Raw genomic sequence first — 22,223 nt, 5'->3', positions numbered from 1 at the left:
ACTCAATGTTAGTGGTGGCTGTTTAACAGTCTGATGGCCTTGAGATAGAAGCTGTTTTTCAGTCTCTCGGTCCCAGCTTTGATGCACCTGTACTGACCTCGCCTTCTGGATGATAGCGGGGTGAACAGGCAGTGGCTCGGGTGGTTGATGTCCTTGATGAGGCTTGTGAGGCTTACAGTAGGGTAGTAATCGAGGAGGGACAGCTTTGGGTCCCGACATGCTTTCAAAGCCTCACCCTCTAACATTATTGTAGCATTGCACATCCACTTGTACACCATATGTTGATAGAGGACGTTCTGAGTCCTGCACTAATACAGCCTCAACCATACACGGTGTTGTGCTGAGACATGGCTGAAGTGTCAGCCTCCATTTTCTCTGTCTCGTAAGGAGGAAGGAAGCAGATCGAAGAGGAAGGTCACATGCTGGCATTTGAATGCTGGCGAGGCCCTAGGGGCCTTGGAGACAAGACAACCTGTCTCTGTGGTGGAATCTTTAATTTAGTTTGGGATATTAATATGGCTTTTTTGGGGGATATTGGAAAGACTTCCAGAAATATACTTATTTTGCTTTCCGTGGTGAGGCACCCACTTTGTAAAATATTTCCTTTAAGAATTGCTGTCTAGAAATGACAGCTGTGAATGCACAGTGCTAATTTGACAATAAAGACTGAGAATGTTGAGTAGCTGAGTATTTAAAGCCGTTAGAGCAGAACTGTCCCTGTGGTATTCACGGTGAACATTAAGAAACTTTTCGGCACTTCACAGTCCCCTGAGGGCGTAAGTCACTCTCACCTCTTAGACCTCTATGAGTGAAGCATCTATAGCCTGTCATGCTGTCAGGAATATTACACCACATTACACCATATTATACTGTAATGAAACAGGGAGGGAGCAGGTCTCGAACCCTCAACCTTCTAGCCCGAAGTCCAGCGCGTTATTGACTGTGCCGCAAAAGCATGCTCGAGCGGCAGAGTCGATATCCGCGCTTATAAACCCAGGGTCGTTACAATACTATATTACACCATGTTATACTATATTACACCATATTATACTATATTATACCATGTTATACTATATTACACCATGTTATACTATATTACACCATGTTATACTATATTACACCATATTATACTATATTACACCAGGTTATACTATATTACACCATGTTATACTATATTACACCATATTATACTATATTATACCATGTTATACTATATTACACCTTGTTATACTATATTACACCATATTATACTATATTATACCATGTTATACTATATTACACCTTGTTATACTATATTACACCATATTATACTATATTACACCATGTTATACTATATTACACCATGTTATACTATATTACACCATATTATACTATATTATACCATGTTATACTATATTACACCTTGTTATACTATATTACACCATATTATACTATATTATACCATGTTATACTATATTACACCTTGTTATACTATATTACACCATATTATACTATATTACACTATGTTATACTATATTACACCATGTTACACTATATTACACCATGTTATACTATATTACACCATGTTATACTATATTACACCATGTTATACTATATTACACCATGTTATACTATATTACACCATATTATACTATATTACACCATGTTATACTATATTACACCATGTTATACTATATTACACCATATTATACTATATTACACCATGTTATACTATATTACACCATGTTATACTATATTACACCATGTTGTACTATATTACACCATATTATACTATATTACACCATGTTATACTATATTACACCATGTTATACTATATTACACCATGTTATACTATATTACACCATATCACACCATTTCACACAATATCACACCATATCAGGGGCGGCAGCGTAGCCTAGTGGTTAGAGCGTTGGACTAGTAATCCCTGAGCTGACAAGGTACAAATCTGTTGTTCTGCCCCTGAACAAGGCAGTTCCTAGACCGTCATTGTAAATAAGTATTTGTTCTTTAACTGACTTGCCTAGTTAAATAAAGGTCCAAAAAAATAATCATACCATGTTGTTATTCATACCCTTTCATATCTTACCCCTTCGTCCATGTACTAAAAAAACATTTTGTCGATGTGGATTTTTCTTTATTATCAATTGAAAGAAGGACACCTACATGTATTGTAAAGCATGGAAGTTTCTCCACTTATGAGGAGTTGGCATTAGTGCTTTGAAATGTACTATACTGTAGATGTACTATGGCTGTACTTGTTCACCACAAAATACAATAGTTTAATTCTTGTTGTCGATAGGAATGGAGAGTTTGGAATCAAGCCAGTCTGTGCCTGGGCCAAAACCATGATGTGGATGCACATTCCCAATTTATCTGGTTTGACAGATAAATACCTCACATCTGGTGAACAGATAGTTAATTAGACGCTTCTGTTTTCTCTCACCGTGTTATTAGCATAGATCAACGACACACATGTTTCCTGCCCATGTCGCCGAACATTCTGAAATATGCAATTATGATACCACGACGCCACTGCAAAGCAAAAACACAGAAAGAGATTTTTTTTTCTCGGAGGGGTTGGGGTTGGTGTGCTTGTTTATAGGGTTTTAAATGGCTGTCCCTCCCTCTTTTTAGGGACATACTGTCAAATTTCAAACGGTACCATTAGATAGGCGTGGTTCCTTTGAGAGTTCTACTACTGAACAGGCTTGCTAACAGTACGGTACTACACAGCACCGCATCCACCAGTAGTAGGAGACACAGGGGTTAGAGGTCAACAATAAGGACATAGGGTGAATCTCAAACATATTTCCTCGATTCCTTGCTTCCTCTCTCCTCACCTCCTTCTCAAAACCCATTTGACATTCTCCTCCAATCCGTTTTGAGAAGAAGGGGAGGAGAGGATGCAAGAAATCAAGGAAATATGTTTGAGATTCACCCTATGTCCTTATTGTTGACCTCTAACCCCTGTGTCCTCCTCCACAGTGAACAGAGTATCTGCCAAGCCCGCGCCTCAGTCACGGTGACCTCTAACCCCTGTGTTCTCCTCCACAGTGAACAGAGTATCTGCCAAGCCCGCGCCTCAGTCACGGTGACCTCTAACCCCTGTGTTCTCCTCCACAGTGAACAGAGTATCTGCCAAGCCCACGCCTCAGTCACGGTGACCTCTAACCCCTGTGTTCTCCTCCACAGTGAACAGAGTATCTGCCAAGCCCGCGCCTCAGTCACGGTGACCTCTAACCCCTGTGTTCTCCTCCACAGTGAACAGAGTATTTGCCAAGCCCGCGCCTCAGTCATGGTGTACGACGACACCAGTAAGAAGTGGGTTCCAATCAAGCCGGGCCAGCAGGGCTTCAGCCGCATCAACATCTACCACAACACGGCCAACAACACCTTCCGCGTGGTCGGGGTCAAGCTACAGGACCAACAGGTAGAGGTACACATACGCACGCACCTGCACACGCAAACACACGCACACACACCAATTGCCATTGTCTGGGGGAATTTGTCTGTTCTAGTAATGTTATTCATTTCAATGGACATACAAATATTGATGTAGATCTGTTGGAAGACTTTTCACACCGCAAGCCTTTACAGACCTCCACCACACTGTCTTTAGTTATAGAGATCATCTCCACCACACTGTCTTTAGTTACAGAGATCATCTCCACCACACTGTCTTTAGTTATAGAGATCATCTCCACCACACTGTCTTTAGTTATAGAGATCATCTCCACCACACTGTCTTTAGTTATAGAGATCATCTCCACCACACTGTCTTTAGTTATAGAGATCATCTCCACCACACTGTCTTTAGTTACAGAGATCATCTCCACCACACTGTCTTAGTTATAGAGATCATCTCCACCACACTGTCTTTAGTTATAGAGATCATCTCCACCACACTGTCTTTAGTTATAGAGATCATCTCCACCACACTGTCTTTAGTTATAGAGATCATCTCCACCACACTGTCTTTAGTTACAGAGATCATCTCCACCACACTGTCTTTAGTTATAGAGATCATCTCCACCACACTGTCTTTAGTTATAGAGATCATCTCCACCACACAGTCTTTAGTTATAGAGATCATCTCCACCACACTGTCTTTAGTTATAGAGATCATCTCCACCACACTGTCTTTAGTTATAGAGATAATCTCCACCACACTGTCTTTAGTTATAGAGATCATCTCCACCACACTGTCTTAGTTATAGAGATCATCTCCACCACACTGTCTTAGTTATAGAGATCATCTCCACCACACTGTCTTAGTTATAGAGATCATCTCCACCACACTGTCTTTAGTTATAGAGATCATCTCCACCACACTGTCTTAGTTATAGAGATCATCTCCACCACACTGTCTTTAGTTATAGAGATCATCTCCACCACACTGTCTTTAGTTATAGAGATCATCTCCACCACACTGTCTTTAGTTACAGAGATCATCTCCACCACACTGTCTTTAGTTACAGAGATCATCTCCACCACACTGTCTTTAGTTATAGAGATCATCTCCACCACACTGTCTTTAGTTATAGAGATCATCTCCACCACACTGTCTTTAGTTATAGAGATCATCTCCACCACACTGTCTTTAGTTATAGAGATCATCTCCACCACACTGTCTTTAGTTATAGAGATCATCTCCACCACACTGTCTTTAGTTATAGAGATCATCTCCACCACACTGTCTTTAGTTACAGAGATCATCTCCACCACACTGTCTTTAGTTATAGAGATCATCTCCACCACACTGTCTTTAGTTATAGAGATCATCTCCACCACACTGTCTTTAGTTATAGAGATCATCTCCACCACACTGTCTTTAGTTATAGAGATCATCTCCACCACACTGTCTTTAGTTACAGAGATCATCTCCACCACACTGTCTTTAGTTATAGAGATCATCTCCACCACACTGTCTTAGTTATAGAGATCATCTCCACCACACACATTCGTTACTAGTTATCTCTATAGTTATGTAAGACATATTTATCTCTATAGTTAAGGTACATTGAACTAAGCTGACCATAGTAATTGGTGAATAATTAATGAATGAGTAATTGGCTGTCTGTCTCTCAGGTGGTGATCAACTACTCCATAGTGAAGGGGCTGAAGTATAACCAGGCCACGCCCACCTTTCACCAGTGGCGCGATGCCAGGCAGGTTTACGGCCTCAACTTCGCCAGCAAAGAGGAGGCCACCACCTTCTCCACCGCCATGATGTTCGCCCTCAACACGCTCAGCTCGCAAGATGGAGGTGGGACCCTTTCCCGTGTGGAAGTAATCATTCTGTCCATCTGTCTGCCTGTCTGTCCACCCGTTCGTTCGTCCACCTGTCTGTTTATGTCACAGTCAGGTTTAGATGGACTGTAGCTAAAACTGATGTGTACTAATTAGCAGTTAATCCTGGCACGTCAGCTACTAATTATCGGTCGAAGTGCAAATCTTTTTATACAGTAATTTCAAGCCTGTATAGCTCCCCTATAATTTAAGGATTGTTGGATTAACATAATATTAGGTTGAACATGTTTAGGTTGTAACAAGAATAATCTATTTTCAGAAACGCTCTCAACCTGTTCAGTTTACACTTGGTCCAGCCAATGACATTGGGGCTGCAGGTGCCAGTCAGTCTGGTTGCTGGGTCGATCTCCACTGAGTTTTACCTCCCTCTGCTGGACATCAAGCTCTAGAGCGAAAACAAGGCCAGACATATTGTATCTCTATGGCTCTGGGTGAAAGCTTTCAGCAGCGTGTGTGGCAATGGAAAGCAAACCATAGAACCCATAGAACCATAGAACCCTGCCAGACTATAAACTCTGTTTAAAGTTGTGTTCAGTAGGGCACATTGTAACAAAACATTTAAAATTGATATGAAACGGAAAATGTAAAAAAGCATTTCTTAATAGTTCAAATATAGCCTACCTATTTCATTATTTATTTGTTAACTATCTACTGAACACAACCCAGGCTAGAGCCCAGGGTGCCACACTTGGATACGTGGCCTGGCAATATAGATGACCGATTGCAGACACTTGTGATAATACTGTATGCCTGAAAGCGACACTATCAAAAACAACCATTACAGTTAACCCTTACAACCATTAACATTACACCGCCAGGACAGACACTTGCACACATCAATGTAAAGAACTGTGGTTAGATTAGATGGATGGTGCAGTCTAGTTTATGGCGACATAACTAGACTGTATACGAAGCCTTACTCTTAAGAAATAACACATGGGCCTCTCCTGTTACACGTTGCTGCTACTTATAAGCTGTTGGGATGGGGAGTCCGGTGGCGGCCCCATTCCGTCCCCTAGCCTTCCTATTGGTGCACAGTCTGGCTAAAATACCCATGGAGCCAAACTGTTTTAGACCGCCAAATCTCACATGGCACTCTCATTTTTTTGGTAAACCTTTTGGGGAACAAGAGGGGGCCATGTTGGAGGTGAGCTGAGCTATGGGGCTCCACACGCAAACCTAAGGTGCTCCCTTCTGTCCAGGGAATGCAGTCGCAGGCATTTTACTGCTTTATACCTGCTACTGGGGTCCCATCTTGGATCACCCGGTTCGTGGCTAATGCTATTCCAGTAGCCTGGACAGCTGCCTAACTAGAAGCCATAGTTAGTACCACACAGTAATAGCTTGCTAAAGACACTGTAAGAACTGCGGAGAGGGTCTCACGATGAGTCTTACTCCAGAGATGTCACCAGCCACTGTCAGAAGGTGCACTTCTGCGAAGATCACCCTCAGTAAGTACTGTTCCCGTGATGACAGTTGATGCAGGGTAGGTGATAGAGGGAGGGGCTGGATCAGGGCTATTTACTGCATGATGCTGCGGCAGACAATGTGAGGCTGGTGGTATTTGGCAACACCTCTCTCACCTCTTTCATTGTAGGGCTAAAATAGGGAAGTGATGTTCTGGAAATCCCTATGTTGATGTTTAAGCTTAAGCTGTATGCGTTTCTGTTGACTGCCAATTAAAGTTTTCCATTCAACACAAATGTGGACTTAAGGCGCCCTAATGGGTCAAAGTAGCTTTTATATTTCATATTTTGGTAGCCACAGCCCCACGGGGTGTTAAGCTGTGGCTCCTGAGGTTTGAAATACTCTTTAATAGCATCATATTTAGCTCAAGAAATCCCAATTAGGCAATTAGGTAATCACCATCTGAGTTAGAGAGTGAGAGAGAGAAAGTAGGCCTTGTTTTGTTCCTTGAGGGCTTCTGTGCACAGGCCTGATCAAGCCCAAGCACTCCCCTGGGGCACTACGTCTCTCACCTCACCATGGCAACAGCCAGGACCCCCTTATGTCAGACCTCTGTGCTTCATCATGCACTAACCCAAAGTCATTTGACACGTACACAACCTTCCTGTTAACATCTGTAGATGTGTTGTGTTGATAATAACCCTTGATAGTGTTAATGGTGTTAGCTCTTATGTCACTAAAATAAAAGCCTTTAATTGTGCAGTCAACTAGGATGTGAGGCTGCAGTTGGCAAGTGGTATTGACTAGAGTGGCCCACGTTGTTGTATTTTAATAGTTCCTTTAAAATATTAGGAAATACTTGACCAGCCCAATACCAACCTATACCCTACCTAACGTTTAGTTACTTTACCAGCCCAACACCAACCACCAATCTAGCGTTTAGTTACTTTACCAGGCCAACACCAACAACCAATCTAGCGTTTAGTTACTTTACCAGCCCAACACCAAACACCAATCTAACGTTTAGTTACTTTACCAGCCCAACACCAACCACCAATCTAACATTTAGTTACTTTACCAGCCCAACACCAACCTAGACCCAATCTAACTTTTAGTTACTTTACCAGCCCAACACCAACCACCAATCTAATGTTTAGTTACTTTACCAGCCCAACACCAACCACCAATCTAACATTTAGTTACTTTACCAGCCCAACACCAACCACCAATCTAACATTTAGTTACTTTACCAGCCCAACACCAACCTAGACCCAATCTAACGTTTAGTTACTTTACCAGCCCAACACCAACCACCAATCTAACATTTAGTTACTTTACCAGCCCAACACCAACCACCAATCTAACGTTTAGTTACTTTACCAGCCCAACACCAACCACCAATCTAACGTTTAGTTACTTTACCAGCCCAACACCAACCACCAAAGTTTAGTTACTTTATTGTGTCTGGATCTAGAGGTATGGTATGTCTACCAAAAGAAAGCATCACATTGTATATTAGCTTTGCAGTGGTTTAATTTGATGGCAAATGGCATATATTATACATGTTCTTAGCTTCGTGTATTCCAAACTAAACCCTGAAAAGATAAAAAATCAAGATCAGGTTGGACTAATTGGCTCATAGAAACCATCATAGATGGACACCAACTGATTCTGGTGAGTATTTTGGCTGTTGTTATGCATTAGCTGTAGCTCTGTGCTCCACTATTAGTATTCATCTTGACGCCTCATCTGGATATGTGCTCAAATGAATTGCATAGCCGTGCAGATAACCATCAGCTGCTAAGAAGGGGAGTTTAGAGGAGCCGTGCAGAAAACCATCAGCTGCTAAGAAGGGGAGTTTAGAGGAGCCGTTCAGATAACCATCAGCTGCTAAGAAGGGGAGTTTAGAGGAGCCGTGCAGATAACCATCAGCTGCTAAGAAGGGGAGTTTAGAGGAGCCGTGCAGAAAACCATCAGCTGCTAAGAAGGGGAGTTTAGAGGAGCCGTTCAGATAACCATCAGCTGCTAAGAAGGGGAGTTTAGAGGAGCCGTGCAGATAACCATCAGCTGCTAAGAAGGGGAGTTTAGAGGAGCCGTGCAGAAAACCATCAGCTGCTAAGAAGGGGAGTTTAGAGGAGCCGTTCAGATAACCATCAGCTGCTAAGAAGGGGAGTTTAGAGGAGCCGTGCAGATAACCATCAGCTGCTACGAAGGGAGTTTAGAGGAGCCGTTCAGATAACCATCAGCTGCTAAGGAGGGGAGTTTAGAGGAGCTGTGCAGATAACCATCAGCTGCTAAGAAGGGGAGTTTAGAGGAGCCGTTCAGATAACCATCAGCTGCTAAGAAGGGAGTTTAGAGGAGCTGTGCAGATAACCATCAGCTGCTAAGAAGGGAGTTTAGAGGAGCTGTGCAGATAACCATCAGCTGCTAAGAAGGGAGTTTAGAGGAGCTGTGCAGATAACCATCAGCTGCTAAGAAGGGAGTTTAGAGGAGCTGTGCAGATAACCATCAGCTGCTAAGAAGGGAGTTTAGAGGAGCTGTGCAGATAACCATCAGCTGCTAAGAAGGGAGTTTAGAGGAGCTGTGCAGATAACCATCAGCTGCTAAGAAGGGAGTTTAGAGGAGTGTCAAAAAGAATGAAAACAAGGCATCCCAAGTCATCTTCTATCAGAGAGCTGCAGGCTGAGAGAACAAAGGAGAGGAGACAATACACACACACACAAAATCACAGTCACAATCACACACACAATTACACACACACACACACACATACACACAAAATGTCACACACACACTAAATAACAAACTAAATAACTCCTGCTAGGCTGTGTATTGATAAAGCACTATACACATACATTGCAGTAGTAGGACATGATTTATATTCATATACTGTGTTCAAAAACAGGGGGCAGAAATGTGGTGGGGATGGTTGGCTCTGTTTGATGATGGGATATTAAAATATTCCCCCTTCATGAGATGATGACTGTGGGAGATGAAACGGTTTGAGGTTGGGAATGAATCATGTTTTAGAAAGCGTTTACAGCACTTTATTCCAAAACCGCAGTATTTTATTCCAAAACAACTCAGCCAACATCCTCGCCTTAGTTGCTCATTGAGAATGAGGTGAATTCATTATGATGTCAGTAATGTCAACCCGAAAGCCGAAAACAAAAACATAATTAGACACTTCAGATGGTTGGATATGGTAGGACAGAGGAATCCTCTCTGTTTCAGAGGCAGAACTCCAGGTACCCTATGAGCAAAAGACATTGAAAATACTTGGGGTGGCAAGTAGCCTAGTGGTTAGAGCGTTGGACTAGTATGTGAAAGGTTGCAAGTTCAAATCCCCAAGGTACAAATCTGTCGTTCTGCCCCTGAACAGGCAGTTAACCCACTGTTCCTAGGCCGTCATTGAAAATAAGAATTTGTTCTTAACTGACTTGCCAAGTTAAATAAATTGAAAATATAGTATTTTTGGTTGAAAGGATATTGAAAAGATGTATTTGCAATGCCTTGTGCTCACTGGGTAAGCAGTATCCATATAAAGATGTTCCACGTGTCCCTCATGCCGAAACACACCCAGCGGAAATGACACCCAACGGCAATCTAGTGTTGCAAAGGGGCGTCAAGGGTTTATTGGTTGGTATTCCTGATATGCAGTAAGTGATCTCCCCTTTTATAATAGGCCTCTCTCAGAATAGGCTCTCCTCCTCAGTTAGCTGAGGAAGTAGAGTATGTCTCACAGTCACCCCTTCACACACACACACACCTCTATGCACAGTCACCCCTTCACACACACACACCTCTATGCACAGTCACCCCTTCACACACCTCTATGCACAGTCACCCCAGTGAGTATGCAGCACCCCAATGACGTTCAAGGTACGTCATAAAGACATCAAGTAAAGACCTCATATATTGGTTGTTATGCGGTCAGTTAAAAAAAATATATGTTAAAAAACATCTAGTATACCTCACCACAAAGTCATAATGACAGTCTGCTGGGTTGGGGGTTTCTGCACCGGGCGATTGTCTCTATGCTGGGTTGGGGGTTTCTTGTCTCTATGTAGTTAATTTATTGATCCTGGTGTTGGGTCTCTTGACAAAGACTGGTGAAGTTAGACGTTGATCCAATGGAAATTAAGAATATTACATTCCATCCAATCATGTTTGCCCTTGAATCTGGTTTGGGATTGGCGATCAAGGATTGGCTGGGTTCATGCATATGTTGTGTTGAATGCAAAATGCACTGTATAAGCTGTACACAGATGTGGGAAGGAGGGGAGGGCAGGTCAGCTCTATTCTGGTCTACCGTCCTGCTGGGCCTGTTTTGTTGAGGTTTCCTGTGGAAAGGCCTGTGGTTTGCATCAATCATGCTGTAGGAAAAAACACAGTATCTCACTAGTACACAATGACAACATCAAGCTTGTGACTACCAATTTGTTGGAAGCATTTGCTGTTTGTTTTGGGTTTTTTTCAGATTATTTTGTGCTCAATAGATGGTAAATTAATGGTAAATAATGTATTGTGTCACTTTTATAATGTAAATAAGAATAGAATATGCTTCTAAACACTTCTACAATAATGTAACAACAGCAAATTCATCCAACAAATGTGTAGTCACAAGCTTAATGTAGTTGTTGCGTTCTATAAATATGGATACTAATCTTTTTACTACTTTAATACACATACTGTATAAGTGAATTTGTCCCAATACTTTTGACCCCCTAAAATCGGGAGACTATGTACAATTTTTTTTTGTCATTTCTGAATGGTTCACCCGATATGGATGAAAATACTTTAACCTCATAGTCATTGTTTGATTTAAAAATCCAAACTTTTGGAGTATAGAGCCAAAATAAGAAAAAATGCTTCACTGTCCCAATAATTACAGAGGCCACTGGTATTGTTATACTGTGTGTAACCTCAGTCATATTTATCCTGTTGAATGTACCTCTACTACTACAGGGGAGGGTGTGGCATGTCAAAAAAAGTTGGGAGTTTACATACACTTAGGTTGGAGTCATTAAAACGTGTTTTTTTCAACCACTCCACAAATTTCTTGTTAACAAACTATCGTTTTGGCAAGTCGATTAGGACATCTACTTTGTGCATGACACGTCATTTTTCCAACAATTGTTTATAGACAGATTATTTCACTTATAATTAACACCTGAAGGTACCACGTTCATCTGTACAAACAATAGTACGCAAGTATAAACACCATGGGACCACGCAGCTGTCATACCGCTCAGGAAGGAGACGTGTTCTGTCTCCTAGAGATGAACGTACTTTGGTGCGAAAAGTGCAAATCAATCCCAGAACAACAGCAAAGGACCTTGTAAAGATGCTGGAGGAAACGGGTACAAAAGTATCTATATCCACAGTAAAACAAGTCCTATATATCGACATAACCTGTAAGGTCGCTCAGCAAGGAAGAAACCACTGCTCCAAAACTGCCATAAAAAAAGCCAGACTATGGTTTGCAACTGCACATGGGAACAAAGATTGTACTTTTTGGAGAAATGTCCTCTGGTCTGATGAAACAAAAATAGAGCTGTTTAGCCGTAATGACCATCGTTATGTTTGGAGGAAAAAGAGGGACGCTTGCAAGCCGAAGAACACCATCCCAACCGTGAAGCATGGGCGTGGCAGCATCATGTTGTGGGGGTGCTTTGCTGCAGGAGGGACTGGTGCACTTCACAAAATAGATGGCAACATGAGGCAGGAAAATGATGTGGATATATTGAAGCAACATCTCAAGGAAGTCAGGAAGTTAAAGCTTGGTCACAAATGGGTCTTCAAGCATACTTCCAAAGTTGTGGCAAAATGGCTTAAGGACAACAAAGTCAAGGTATTGGAGTGGCCATCACAAAGCCTTGACCTCAATCCTATAGAACATTTGTGGGCAGAACTGAAAAAGCTTGTGCAAGCAAGGAGGCCTACAAACCTGACTCAGTTACACCAGCTCTGTCAGGAGGAACTTATTGTGTTTAAATTTAAAGGCAATGCTACTAAATACTAATTGAGTGTATGTATACTTCTGACCCACTGGGAATGTGATGAAAGAAATAAAAGCTGAAATAAATAATTCTCTCTACTATTATTCTGATTTTTCACATTCTTAAAATAAAGTGGTGATCCTAACTGACCTAAGACAGGGCATTTTTACTATGATTAAATGTCAGGAATTGTGAAAAACTGAGTTTAAATGTATTTGGCTAAGGTGTATGTAAACTTCCGACTTCAACTGTAGGTCCTTTCATACCTAGCTAGAAATATTCCCCTGTTTCTGTTCCCCACCACAGGCCCTGCTGTCCAACGCCAAAATGGGCCCTCCTCAGAGGACCCCGATGTACAGAGGAGGTAAGAACCTCCAACCTTCAGAAAGACACCAAATCAAGCTCAGTGTACAGTAGAACACACAGTAGAACACACAGTAGAACACACAGTAGAACACACAGTAGAAAACACAGTAGAACACACAGTAGAACACACAGTAGAACACACACAGTAGAACACACAGTAGAACACACAGTAGAACACACAGTAGAACACACAGTAGAACTAAGACATTGAAAAAAGGAACTGGTTTGTAAAAGGGCATCCAAAGCATCTCAATCCAGGGACTTCAAGTCTGGTAAAAACTTACTAGAATTCATCATCGAACGTGTTTTCTTATTTCATTTGTCCGAAAGTAGTTTGTTTGAGGGTACAAAACACATCCGGCCTACCACATAACCCTACCACATAACCCCTACCACATCAGGCCTACCACATCAGGCCTTCCACACATCCCCTACCACATCAGGCCTTCCACACACCCCTACCACATCAGGCCTACCACATCAGGCCTATCACATATCCTCTACCACATCATGCCTACCACTTCAGGCTACCCCATATCCCCTACCACATCAGGCCTACCAAATACCCCCTACCACATCAGGCCTACCACATCAAGCATACCACATAATCCCTACCACATCACGCCTACCACATATCCCTACCACATCAGGCCTACCACATCAGGCCTAACACATATCTTTTATCATATCAGGCCTACCACATCAGGCCTACCACATCAGATCTACCACATATTCCCTACCACATCACACCTACCACATAGCCCCTACTACATACCCCCTACCACATAGCCCCAACTACATACCCCCTACCACATAGCCCCTACCACATATCCCCTCCCACATCAGGCCAACCACATTTCCCCTACCACATCAGGCCTACCACATAGCCCCTACCACATAGTCCCTACAACATCAGGCCTACCACATAGCCCCTACCACATCAGGCCTACCACATAGCCCCTACCACATAGGCCCTACCACATCAGGCCTACCACATAGTCCCTACAACATCAGGCCTACCACATAGCCCCTACCACATCAGGCCTACCACATAACCCCTACCACATCAGGCCTACCTCATATCCCCTACCACATCAGGCCTACCACATAACCCCTACCACATAACCCCTACCACATAGCCCCAGCTTGAGGTACTAGACTCCTGTACATTCAAGCAGCTTGAGGTACTAGACTCCTGTACAGTCAAGCAGCTTGAGGTACTAGACTCCTGTACAGTCAAGCAGCTTGAGGTTGAATGAAAGAAACTGATGATGCTGGTACTGACTGTAATTTAACCACACCAGAGCAGTATACTACAAAGCAGGATCAATGAGTTAGCCAGCTAACTTTGATAAACAACCAGAAAAAAATGAACCTAGACTTGAATGTGGGTTGTTGGTTGAAACAATTTAAATCAATCCATGTCCATTGTAGACATATATTTCTAAAATATTTGAAGTTATTTCTGAACAATGAAGTATGTTAGCTGGCTAACAATTAATTTTTTATTATTATTATTTTATTTAACTAGGCAAGTCAGTTATGAACAAATTATTATTTACAATGATGGCCTACCATGGAACAGTGAGTTAACTGCCTTGTTCAGGGACAGAACGGCAGATTTTTACCTTGCCAGCTCGGGTATTCGATCGAACAACCTATCAGTTCCTGGCCCAACCGCTCTAACCACTAGGCTACCTGCCGCCTCTACATTATAACCAATAGGCTACCTGCCGCCTCCACATTCTAACCCCTAGGCTACCTGCCGCCTCTACATTCTAACCACTAGGTTACCTGCCGCCTCTACATTCTAACCACTAGGCTACCTGCCGCCTCTACATTCTAACCACTAGGCTACCTGCCGCCTCTACATTCTAACCACTAGGCTACCTGCCTCCTCTTTGATCTTGCCTTGGGATCTTTTTTTATAAGTGGTGCCGGTACTCAAGCAGTAGAAAATTAGAGGTAATGTCAATCAGAAATGTATTAAATAGGCACAGATTGAAAGGCTGTCTATAGGGAGAGGCTATAGGGAGGGGCTATAGGGAGGGGCTACAGGGAAAGGCTACAGGGAGGGGCTACAGGGAAAGGCTACAGGGAAAGGCTACAGGGAAAGGCTACAGGGAGGGGCTACAGGGAGAGGCTACAGGGAGAGGCTATAGGGAGGGGCTACAGGGAAAGGCTACAGGGAGAGGCTACAGGGAGGGGCTACAGGGAAAGGCTACAGGGAAAGGCTACAGGGAAAGGCTACAGGGAGGGGCTACAGGGAAAGGCTACAGGGAGAGGCTACAGGGAAAGGCTACAGGGAGAGGCTACAGGGAGGGGCTACAGGGAGAGGCTACAGGGAGAGGCTACAGGGAGGGGCTACAGGGAGGGGCTACAGGGAGGGGCTACAGGGAGAGGCTACAGGGAAAGGCTACAGGGAGGGGCTACAGGGAGGGGCTATATAGAGAGTCTACAGGGAAAGGCTACAGGGAGAGGCTACAGGGAGGGGCTACAGGGAGAGGCTACAGGGAGGGGCTACAGAGAGAGGCTACAGTGAGAGGCTACAGGGAGAGGCTACAGGGAGAGGCTACAGGGAGAGGCTATATAGAGAGTCTACAGGGGGAGGCTACAGGGAGAGTCTACAGGGAGGGGCTACAGGGAGAGGCTACAGGGAAAGGCTATAGGGAGGGGCTACAGGGAGGGGCTACAGGGAGAGGCTACAGGGAGGGGCTACAGGGAAAGGCTACAGGGAGGGGCTACAGGGAGAGGCTATAGGGAGAGGCTACAGGGAGGGGCTACAGGGAGAGGCTACAAGGAGGGGCTACAGGGAGGGGCTATAGGGAGAGGCTATATAGAGAGTCTACAGGGAGGGGCTACAGGGATGGGCTATATAGAGAGTCTACAGGGAGAGGCTATAACATGTGTCTGTGCCTTCTGTATATCTGCAGGCAAATGATGGAGCCGCATCAGATGCAGGGAGTGGTCCACAAAGAGAGGGAGCGACGGACGTCTGGCTCAGGTAAGGCCTGCAGACGTACTGTGGACAGACACTACTACCATGTCAAGACAATGCCGGGTCTGTCAAAACACAAGCCAAAATACGTTTCGTCCATGTCAATACACCATCTCACAGATAACGTCTCAGGATACTATTCTCTCCATGGGGATAGCATGGCAATCATGGTAACCAAACAACCCAGTGTAGCACATGTTGGTTGTGTTCATTAGGGACCAAATGGAAGGAAACTGACTGAAACAAGGAGGGACTACCTGAACTTGGCCAATAAGATATGCTCTTTATTGTTTTCGGTTGCAAAACGTTTTGCTACAGTGTGCTCTAGTGACCACAACCAAAGCTAAAGCGCTAGCTCGGACACATCTGTGTTTGTGTTGAATCCCCCTCCCTCCTCCCCTCCGTTTACTCATGCTTATCCATATACAAACATTCCCCAGCGCCATAGAGACACTCATTCTGCAAGCGTGCTACTGGCAGCTGGGTGACAATGGGACATGCTGCTTTCCTGAGAGTTTGGTCATGTTGGATTCGGCTTCTTTTTATTCTCTGTGATTTTGTTCTCAGTTTCTGATTTATCATCTTTGTTCTCAGTTTCTGATTTATCATCTTTGTTCTCAGTTTCTGATTTATCATCTTTGTTCTCAGTTTCTGATTTATCATCTTTGTTCTCAGTTTCTGATATATCATTTTTGTTCTCAGTTTCTGATATATCATTTTTGCTTGGTTTCTCATTATTCTCTCTCTCTTTTTTTGTGTGTGTTGTGTCCCACCCTCCTCTGTGGCGTCCCCTCCTCCTCTGTCGTGTCCCCCCCTTCTCCTCTGTCATGTCCCCCCCCTCCTCTGTCGTGTCCCCCCCTCTCTGTCGTGTCCCCTCCCCCCTCCTCTGTGGTGCCCCCCCTCCTCTGTCCCCTCCCCCCTCCTCTCCCCCCTCCTCTCTGGTGTCCCCCCCACCCCCTCCTCCTCTGTGGTGTCCCCCCCTACTCTGTGGTGTCCCCTCCTCCTCTTTGGTGTCCCCTCTTCCTCTTTGGTGTCCCCTCCTCCTCTGTGGTGCCCCCCACCCCCTCCTCCTCTGTGGTGTGTCCCCCTACTCTGTGGTGTCCCCTCCTCCTCTTTGGTGTCCCCTCCTCCTCTTTGGTGTCCCCTCCCCTCTGGGGTGTCCCCCCCTCCTCTGTGGTGTCCCCTCCTCCTCCTCTGTGGTGTCTCCCCCCTGTGGCGTCTCCCCCCCTCCTCCTCTGTGGTGCCCCCCACCCCCTCCTCCTCTGTGGTGTCTCCCCCCTGTGGCGTCTCCCCCCTCCCCCTCTGTGGTGCCCCCCACCCCCTCCTCCTCTGTGGTGTCCCCTCCTCCTCTGTGGTGTCCCCCCTCTCCTCCTCTGTGGTGCCCCCCCTCCTCTGTGGTGTCCCCCCTCACCTCCTCTGTGGTGTCCCCTCCTCCTCTGTGGTGCCCCCCCTCCTCTGTGGGGCCCCCCCTCCTCTGTCATGTCTCGTGGTTTCTCCCCCCTCCTCTGTGGTGTCTCCCCCCTCTGTGGTGCCTCCCACCCCCCCCCCCCCCTCCTCTGTGGTATCCCCCCTCCTCTGTGGTATCCCCCCCTCCTCTGTGGTGCCCCCCCTCCTCTGTGGTGTCCCCCCTCACCTCCTCTGTGGTGTCCCCTCCTCCTCTGTGGTGCCCCCCCTCCTCTGTGCCCCCCCCCTCCTCTGTCATGTCTCGTGGTTTCTCCCCCCCTCCTCTGTGGTGTCTCCCCCCTCTGTGGTGCCCCCCACCCCCCCCTCCTCTGTGGTATCCCCCCCTCCTCTGTGGTGTCCCCCCCTCCTCTGTGGTGTCCCCCCCTCCTCTGTGGTGTCCCCCCCTCCTCTGTGGTATCCCCCCCTCCTCTGTGGTATTCCCCCCTCCTCTGTGGTATCCCCCCCTCCTCTGTGGTATCCCCCCCTCCTCTGTGGTGTCCCCCCCTCCTCTGTGGTATCCCCCCCTCCTCTGTGGTATGCCCCCCTCCTCTGTGGTGTCCCCCCCTCCTCTGTGGTATCCCCCCCTCCTCTGTGGTATCCCCCCCTCCTCTGTGGTGTGTTATAGTTGTTTCCACCCTCCAATATAAGGTGTCCTCCCCTCCCTCTCACCCCTCCAACACCCCTCTTGAGTATAGACACTATCGGGCCGCCACACTGCCGCCCTCCTATGCCCAAGTGGCCTCCAACTCCTCCCCTTCCTCCTCTTCCTCTTCCTCCTCTCAGGAGAGAGAGGTGGCGGGTGGACGGGCTGGCGACAACTCTCCCCATCTCTCCCAGCTCTCCACCTCCCTGGTCTCGGCCTTCTCCCCCGTGCAGCCAGGGGTGCCCACGGCCCTGACCCGGCAGGTGCGCCAGATCCCCCTCTCTCCCCCCTCGGTGCGGGCTCTCCACCACACCAAGTCCCTCCACCAGGGTGACCCCCAGCAGGACCCTGTGCTGCTCCCCAAACACGGCACCTGGTCCACCTCCCACACCCACATATACGGCCCCGTGCACATGCCCCCCGTGCCCCAGCCTGTCCTCCCAGTGGCCCTCCCTCTGCCGAACCGCCACAGCCGGGTCAAGCCCCACCCCCTGGACCAGGCCGGCCAACCCCATATCCCGCCCCACCTCCCCCATGCCAATGGCCAATCAGAGGACTATTATAACCTCGCTCAGCAGCAACAGCAGCAGCAAGGTTACTGCGAGGCTACCTCCTTGCCCCCTCTGATTGGTCAGTCTGCGCAGGGCCCCGTCCCAGTCTCCTCCAACCAACCCCAGTACCCCTCCTCATTCCACCCCCAGCCACAGATGTCCCAGGCCACACCCCCACCACCACCAGCAACCCAGAAATTCTCTCCCCCCTCATACACCCCAGCCCCATCAGAGTGGGGTTCACCCAACCAGACACCCTCTCCCGTCTCTCAGGCTGCCACGGCAACCTGCAGTAAGTACATGCAGAGCTCAAAGAGCAAGGCACTTGGACAACAATGGGGGGACTCCACTGGCTAATGTGGATGGAAGTATATACCTATTATGAATCCAATAACAGTCCCCATATTCAGCCATCAGCTACACTAACAGTCCCCATATTCAGCCATCTGCTACAATAACAGTCCCCATATTCAGCCATCTGCTATAATAACAGTCCCCATATTCAGCCATCAGCTACAATAACAGTCCCCATATTCAGCCATCAGCTACACTAACAGTCCCCATATTCAGCCATCAGCTACAATAACAGTCCCCATATTCAGCCATCAGCTACAATAACAGTCCCCATATTCAGCCATCAGCTACAATAACAGTCCCCATATTCAGCCATCAGCTACAATAACAGTCCCCATATTCAGCCATCAGCTACAATAACAGTCCCCATATTCAGCCATCAGCTACACTAACAGTCCCCATATTCAGCCATCAGCTACAATAACAGTCCCCATATTCAGCCATCAGCTACAATAACAGTCCCCATATTCAGCCATCAGCTACACTAACAGTCCCCATATTCAGCCATCAGCTACAATAACAGTCCCCATATTCAGCCATCAGCTACACTAACAGTCCCCATATTCAGCCATCAGCTACAATAACAGTCCCCATATTCAGCCATCTGCTACACTAACAGTCCCCATATTCAGCCATCAGCTACAATAACAGTCCCCATATTCAGCCATCAGCTACAATAACAGTCCCCATATTCAGCCATCAGCTACAATAACAGTCCCCATATTCAGCCATCAGCTACAATAACAGTCCCCATATTCAGCCATCAGCTACAATAACAGTCCCCATATTCAGCCATCAGCTACAATAACAGTCCCCATATTCAGCCATCAGCTACAATAACAGTCCCCATATTCAGCCATCAGCTACAATAACAGTCCCCATAACTGCTACTGTAGTTTGCTTTTTGATTCATTTTAAATCCAATGGCTCTTATCTGAGGACTATTTATCCAGTAAGTGCTTGCCAGCAGTGTTAGCCAAGGAGGAGTCTGAACCTATGCTGTCTATTGGTTTCTTCCCAGGTCCGGTTTCTCTCCCCGCCGTGCTCGCTGTGGCCCCACCGGTGGCTCCCCCTGCCCCTATGGCACCTATGGCCCCCCCTCCTCCACCGGGCCCCCCGCCTCCGGCCACAGTGCCACCGCCCATGCCCCCCCCACTACCGGTTGGTGGAGGGCACGGAGGGCCTCATTTAGAGGGGGCAGGGAATGAGCTGGCACAGCCACTCTCAGGTCTGGCTGCTGCCCTGGCTGGAGCCAAACTCCGCAAAGTTGCAAGGGTTAGTATCTCAGCTTAGACTCGGACTCGGTGAGTAGAAATAAAACATGTTGAAACAGGGAGGTACTACCTGAACATGTCCGATAAGAAACATTCATTTTTGCTTTCCACATTTTTTTTTTAATTTTACCCCTTTTTCTCCCCAATTTCGTGGTATCCAATTGTTTAGCAGCTAATATCTTGTCTCATTGCTACAACTCCCGTATGGGCTCGGGAGAGACGAAGGTTGAAAGTCATGCGTCCTCCAATACACAACCCAACCAAGCCGCACTGCTTCTTAACACAGCGCGCATCCAACCCGGAAGCCAGCCGCACCTGGCGACCTTGGTTAGTGCGCACTGCGCCCGGCCCGCCACAGGAGTCGCTGGTGCGCAATGAGACAAGGATATCCCTACCGGCCAAACCCTCCCTAACCCGGACAATGCTAGGCCAATTGTGCGTCGCCCCACGGACCTCCCGGTTACGACAGGGCCTGGGCGCGAACCCAGGGTCGCTGCAGTACAGCGCCCTTAACCACTGCGCCACCCAGGAGGCCCCTTTCCAATACATTTTTAAATGTTTTTATTATGGTCTACCCCACTGAACAAGACCACTCATATCTATGTGAAAACTGCTTGGACATTCAAACCATTACATATACACATTACCTGTTGGTTGGCTTCTATAAAGAGGGAACTTATATGGTGGCCATTGTTGTGTCTTCAGGATGAGAACAGTCCACCAGGAACAAGTGTAGCCAAGAACGATGGCAACCGCTCCAGTGGAGGGGAGGGGCTAATGCAGGAAATGAACGCCCTTCTAGCACGCAGGTGAGAGGAACACAACTGTGTGTGAAGGAACGGATGAAATTGAATTGAACGGAAAATCCATATGCTAACGATCACAGCACAAGACCTGTGTATCATTTTGATAAAGAATATTCTGGAGTTGAGGATTTTAATTGAAGATTATCACAAAGATGGTATAACTTGATGTGATAGTCTACTAGCCTGTGAAATACACTAGTGATTTGCAACATGACTGGAGTTGTCTTCTCCATTAGCTTTGTATCATCTCTAACTGCCTGAATTTGCTTTTCCTGCAGACGGAAAGCCTCAGAGAAACCTGAAGAGGTAATTCACTTGATCATATTTGATAAATATCAATTATAAAGTTTAACTGGGTGGTTCTATCCAGCTACAATAATTGCATTCAATCAATATAAAGATGATTGCACACACACACACACACACACACACACACACACACACACACACACACACACACACACACACACACACACACACACACACACACACACACACACACACACACACACACACACACACCCCAACCATCCATTTTGATTTTCCATTACAGGAGGATCCCAAGCCAGGGCAGAACTCCACAGGTAAACACACTCTTGCCTCCACATTTTTCTGACCATTATCTTTGTTACTGGCTGCATTGAGCCGGGGTGCTTTATAAAGTGAGTCTCTTATAATTGTGATGCTCTCGCTTGCTTTTTCTCTATCACTTTCTCTCTAGATGCGGGGAAGAATCCATGGGACCGAGCCAACTCTGTAGACAAGGCCTCACTGGTATCAAGGTGAACATCATCTGTTTTTGTATTTGTTATGGATCCCCATTAGCTACCCTTCCTAGATGCTACCAAACTTTAAAAATAAAGATTTAGGCCTGGATTCAATCCGATTGGCCCTTTTCGGTTGTTGCAGTTGTCACAGAGATCGTAAACAATTCAAATGTCGGCTCAATTTAACATGACCTTTATTAAGGCCTTGATTCTTTCACTGTCTGGATTGAAACCTGGCCATTAGTGGCCATTGAGAAGGGATGTAAGGGGTATATGGGATATATATTTACTAATCTGAGGTA

At 46.0% G+C, this 22,223-nt stretch overlaps 1 protein-coding gene across 2 annotated transcripts in view; it reads left to right on the top strand.

The window, feature by feature from the left end:
• LOC139375410 (ena/VASP-like protein) overlaps positions 1-22,223 on the top strand; it is a 59,413-nt gene that overhangs the window by 31,032 nt on the left and 6,158 nt on the right. The window contains exons 2-11 of one of the 2 annotated variants that reach the window (XM_071117169.1): positions 3,262-3,436; positions 5,089-5,266; positions 13,026-13,083; positions 16,019-16,089; positions 18,152-19,012; positions 20,096-20,349; positions 21,054-21,157; positions 21,433-21,460; positions 21,708-21,738; positions 21,876-21,936. In XM_071117169.1, coding sequence (XP_070973270.1) covers positions 3,262-3,436; positions 5,089-5,266; positions 13,026-13,083; positions 16,019-16,089; positions 18,152-19,012; positions 20,096-20,349; positions 21,054-21,157; positions 21,433-21,460; positions 21,708-21,738; positions 21,876-21,936 — 1,821 coding nt within the window. Of the gene's footprint in view, positions 1-3,261; positions 3,437-5,088; positions 5,267-6,384; positions 6,762-13,025; positions 13,084-16,018; positions 16,090-18,151; positions 19,013-20,095; positions 20,350-21,053; positions 21,158-21,432; positions 21,461-21,707; positions 21,739-21,875; positions 21,937-22,223 lie in introns of those variants that run through there. The other variant, XM_071117170.1, reaches the window with a different exon arrangement.

This window comes from Oncorhynchus clarkii, chromosome 19 (genome assembly GCF_045791955.1).
Source record: "Oncorhynchus clarkii lewisi isolate Uvic-CL-2024 chromosome 19, UVic_Ocla_1.0, whole genome shotgun sequence".
Classification (NCBI taxonomy): Eukaryota; Metazoa; Chordata; class Actinopteri; order Salmoniformes; family Salmonidae; genus Oncorhynchus; species Oncorhynchus clarkii.
Note: the sequence above shows the minus strand (reverse complement) of the source record. Positions and strands in the feature narration are given on the sequence as shown.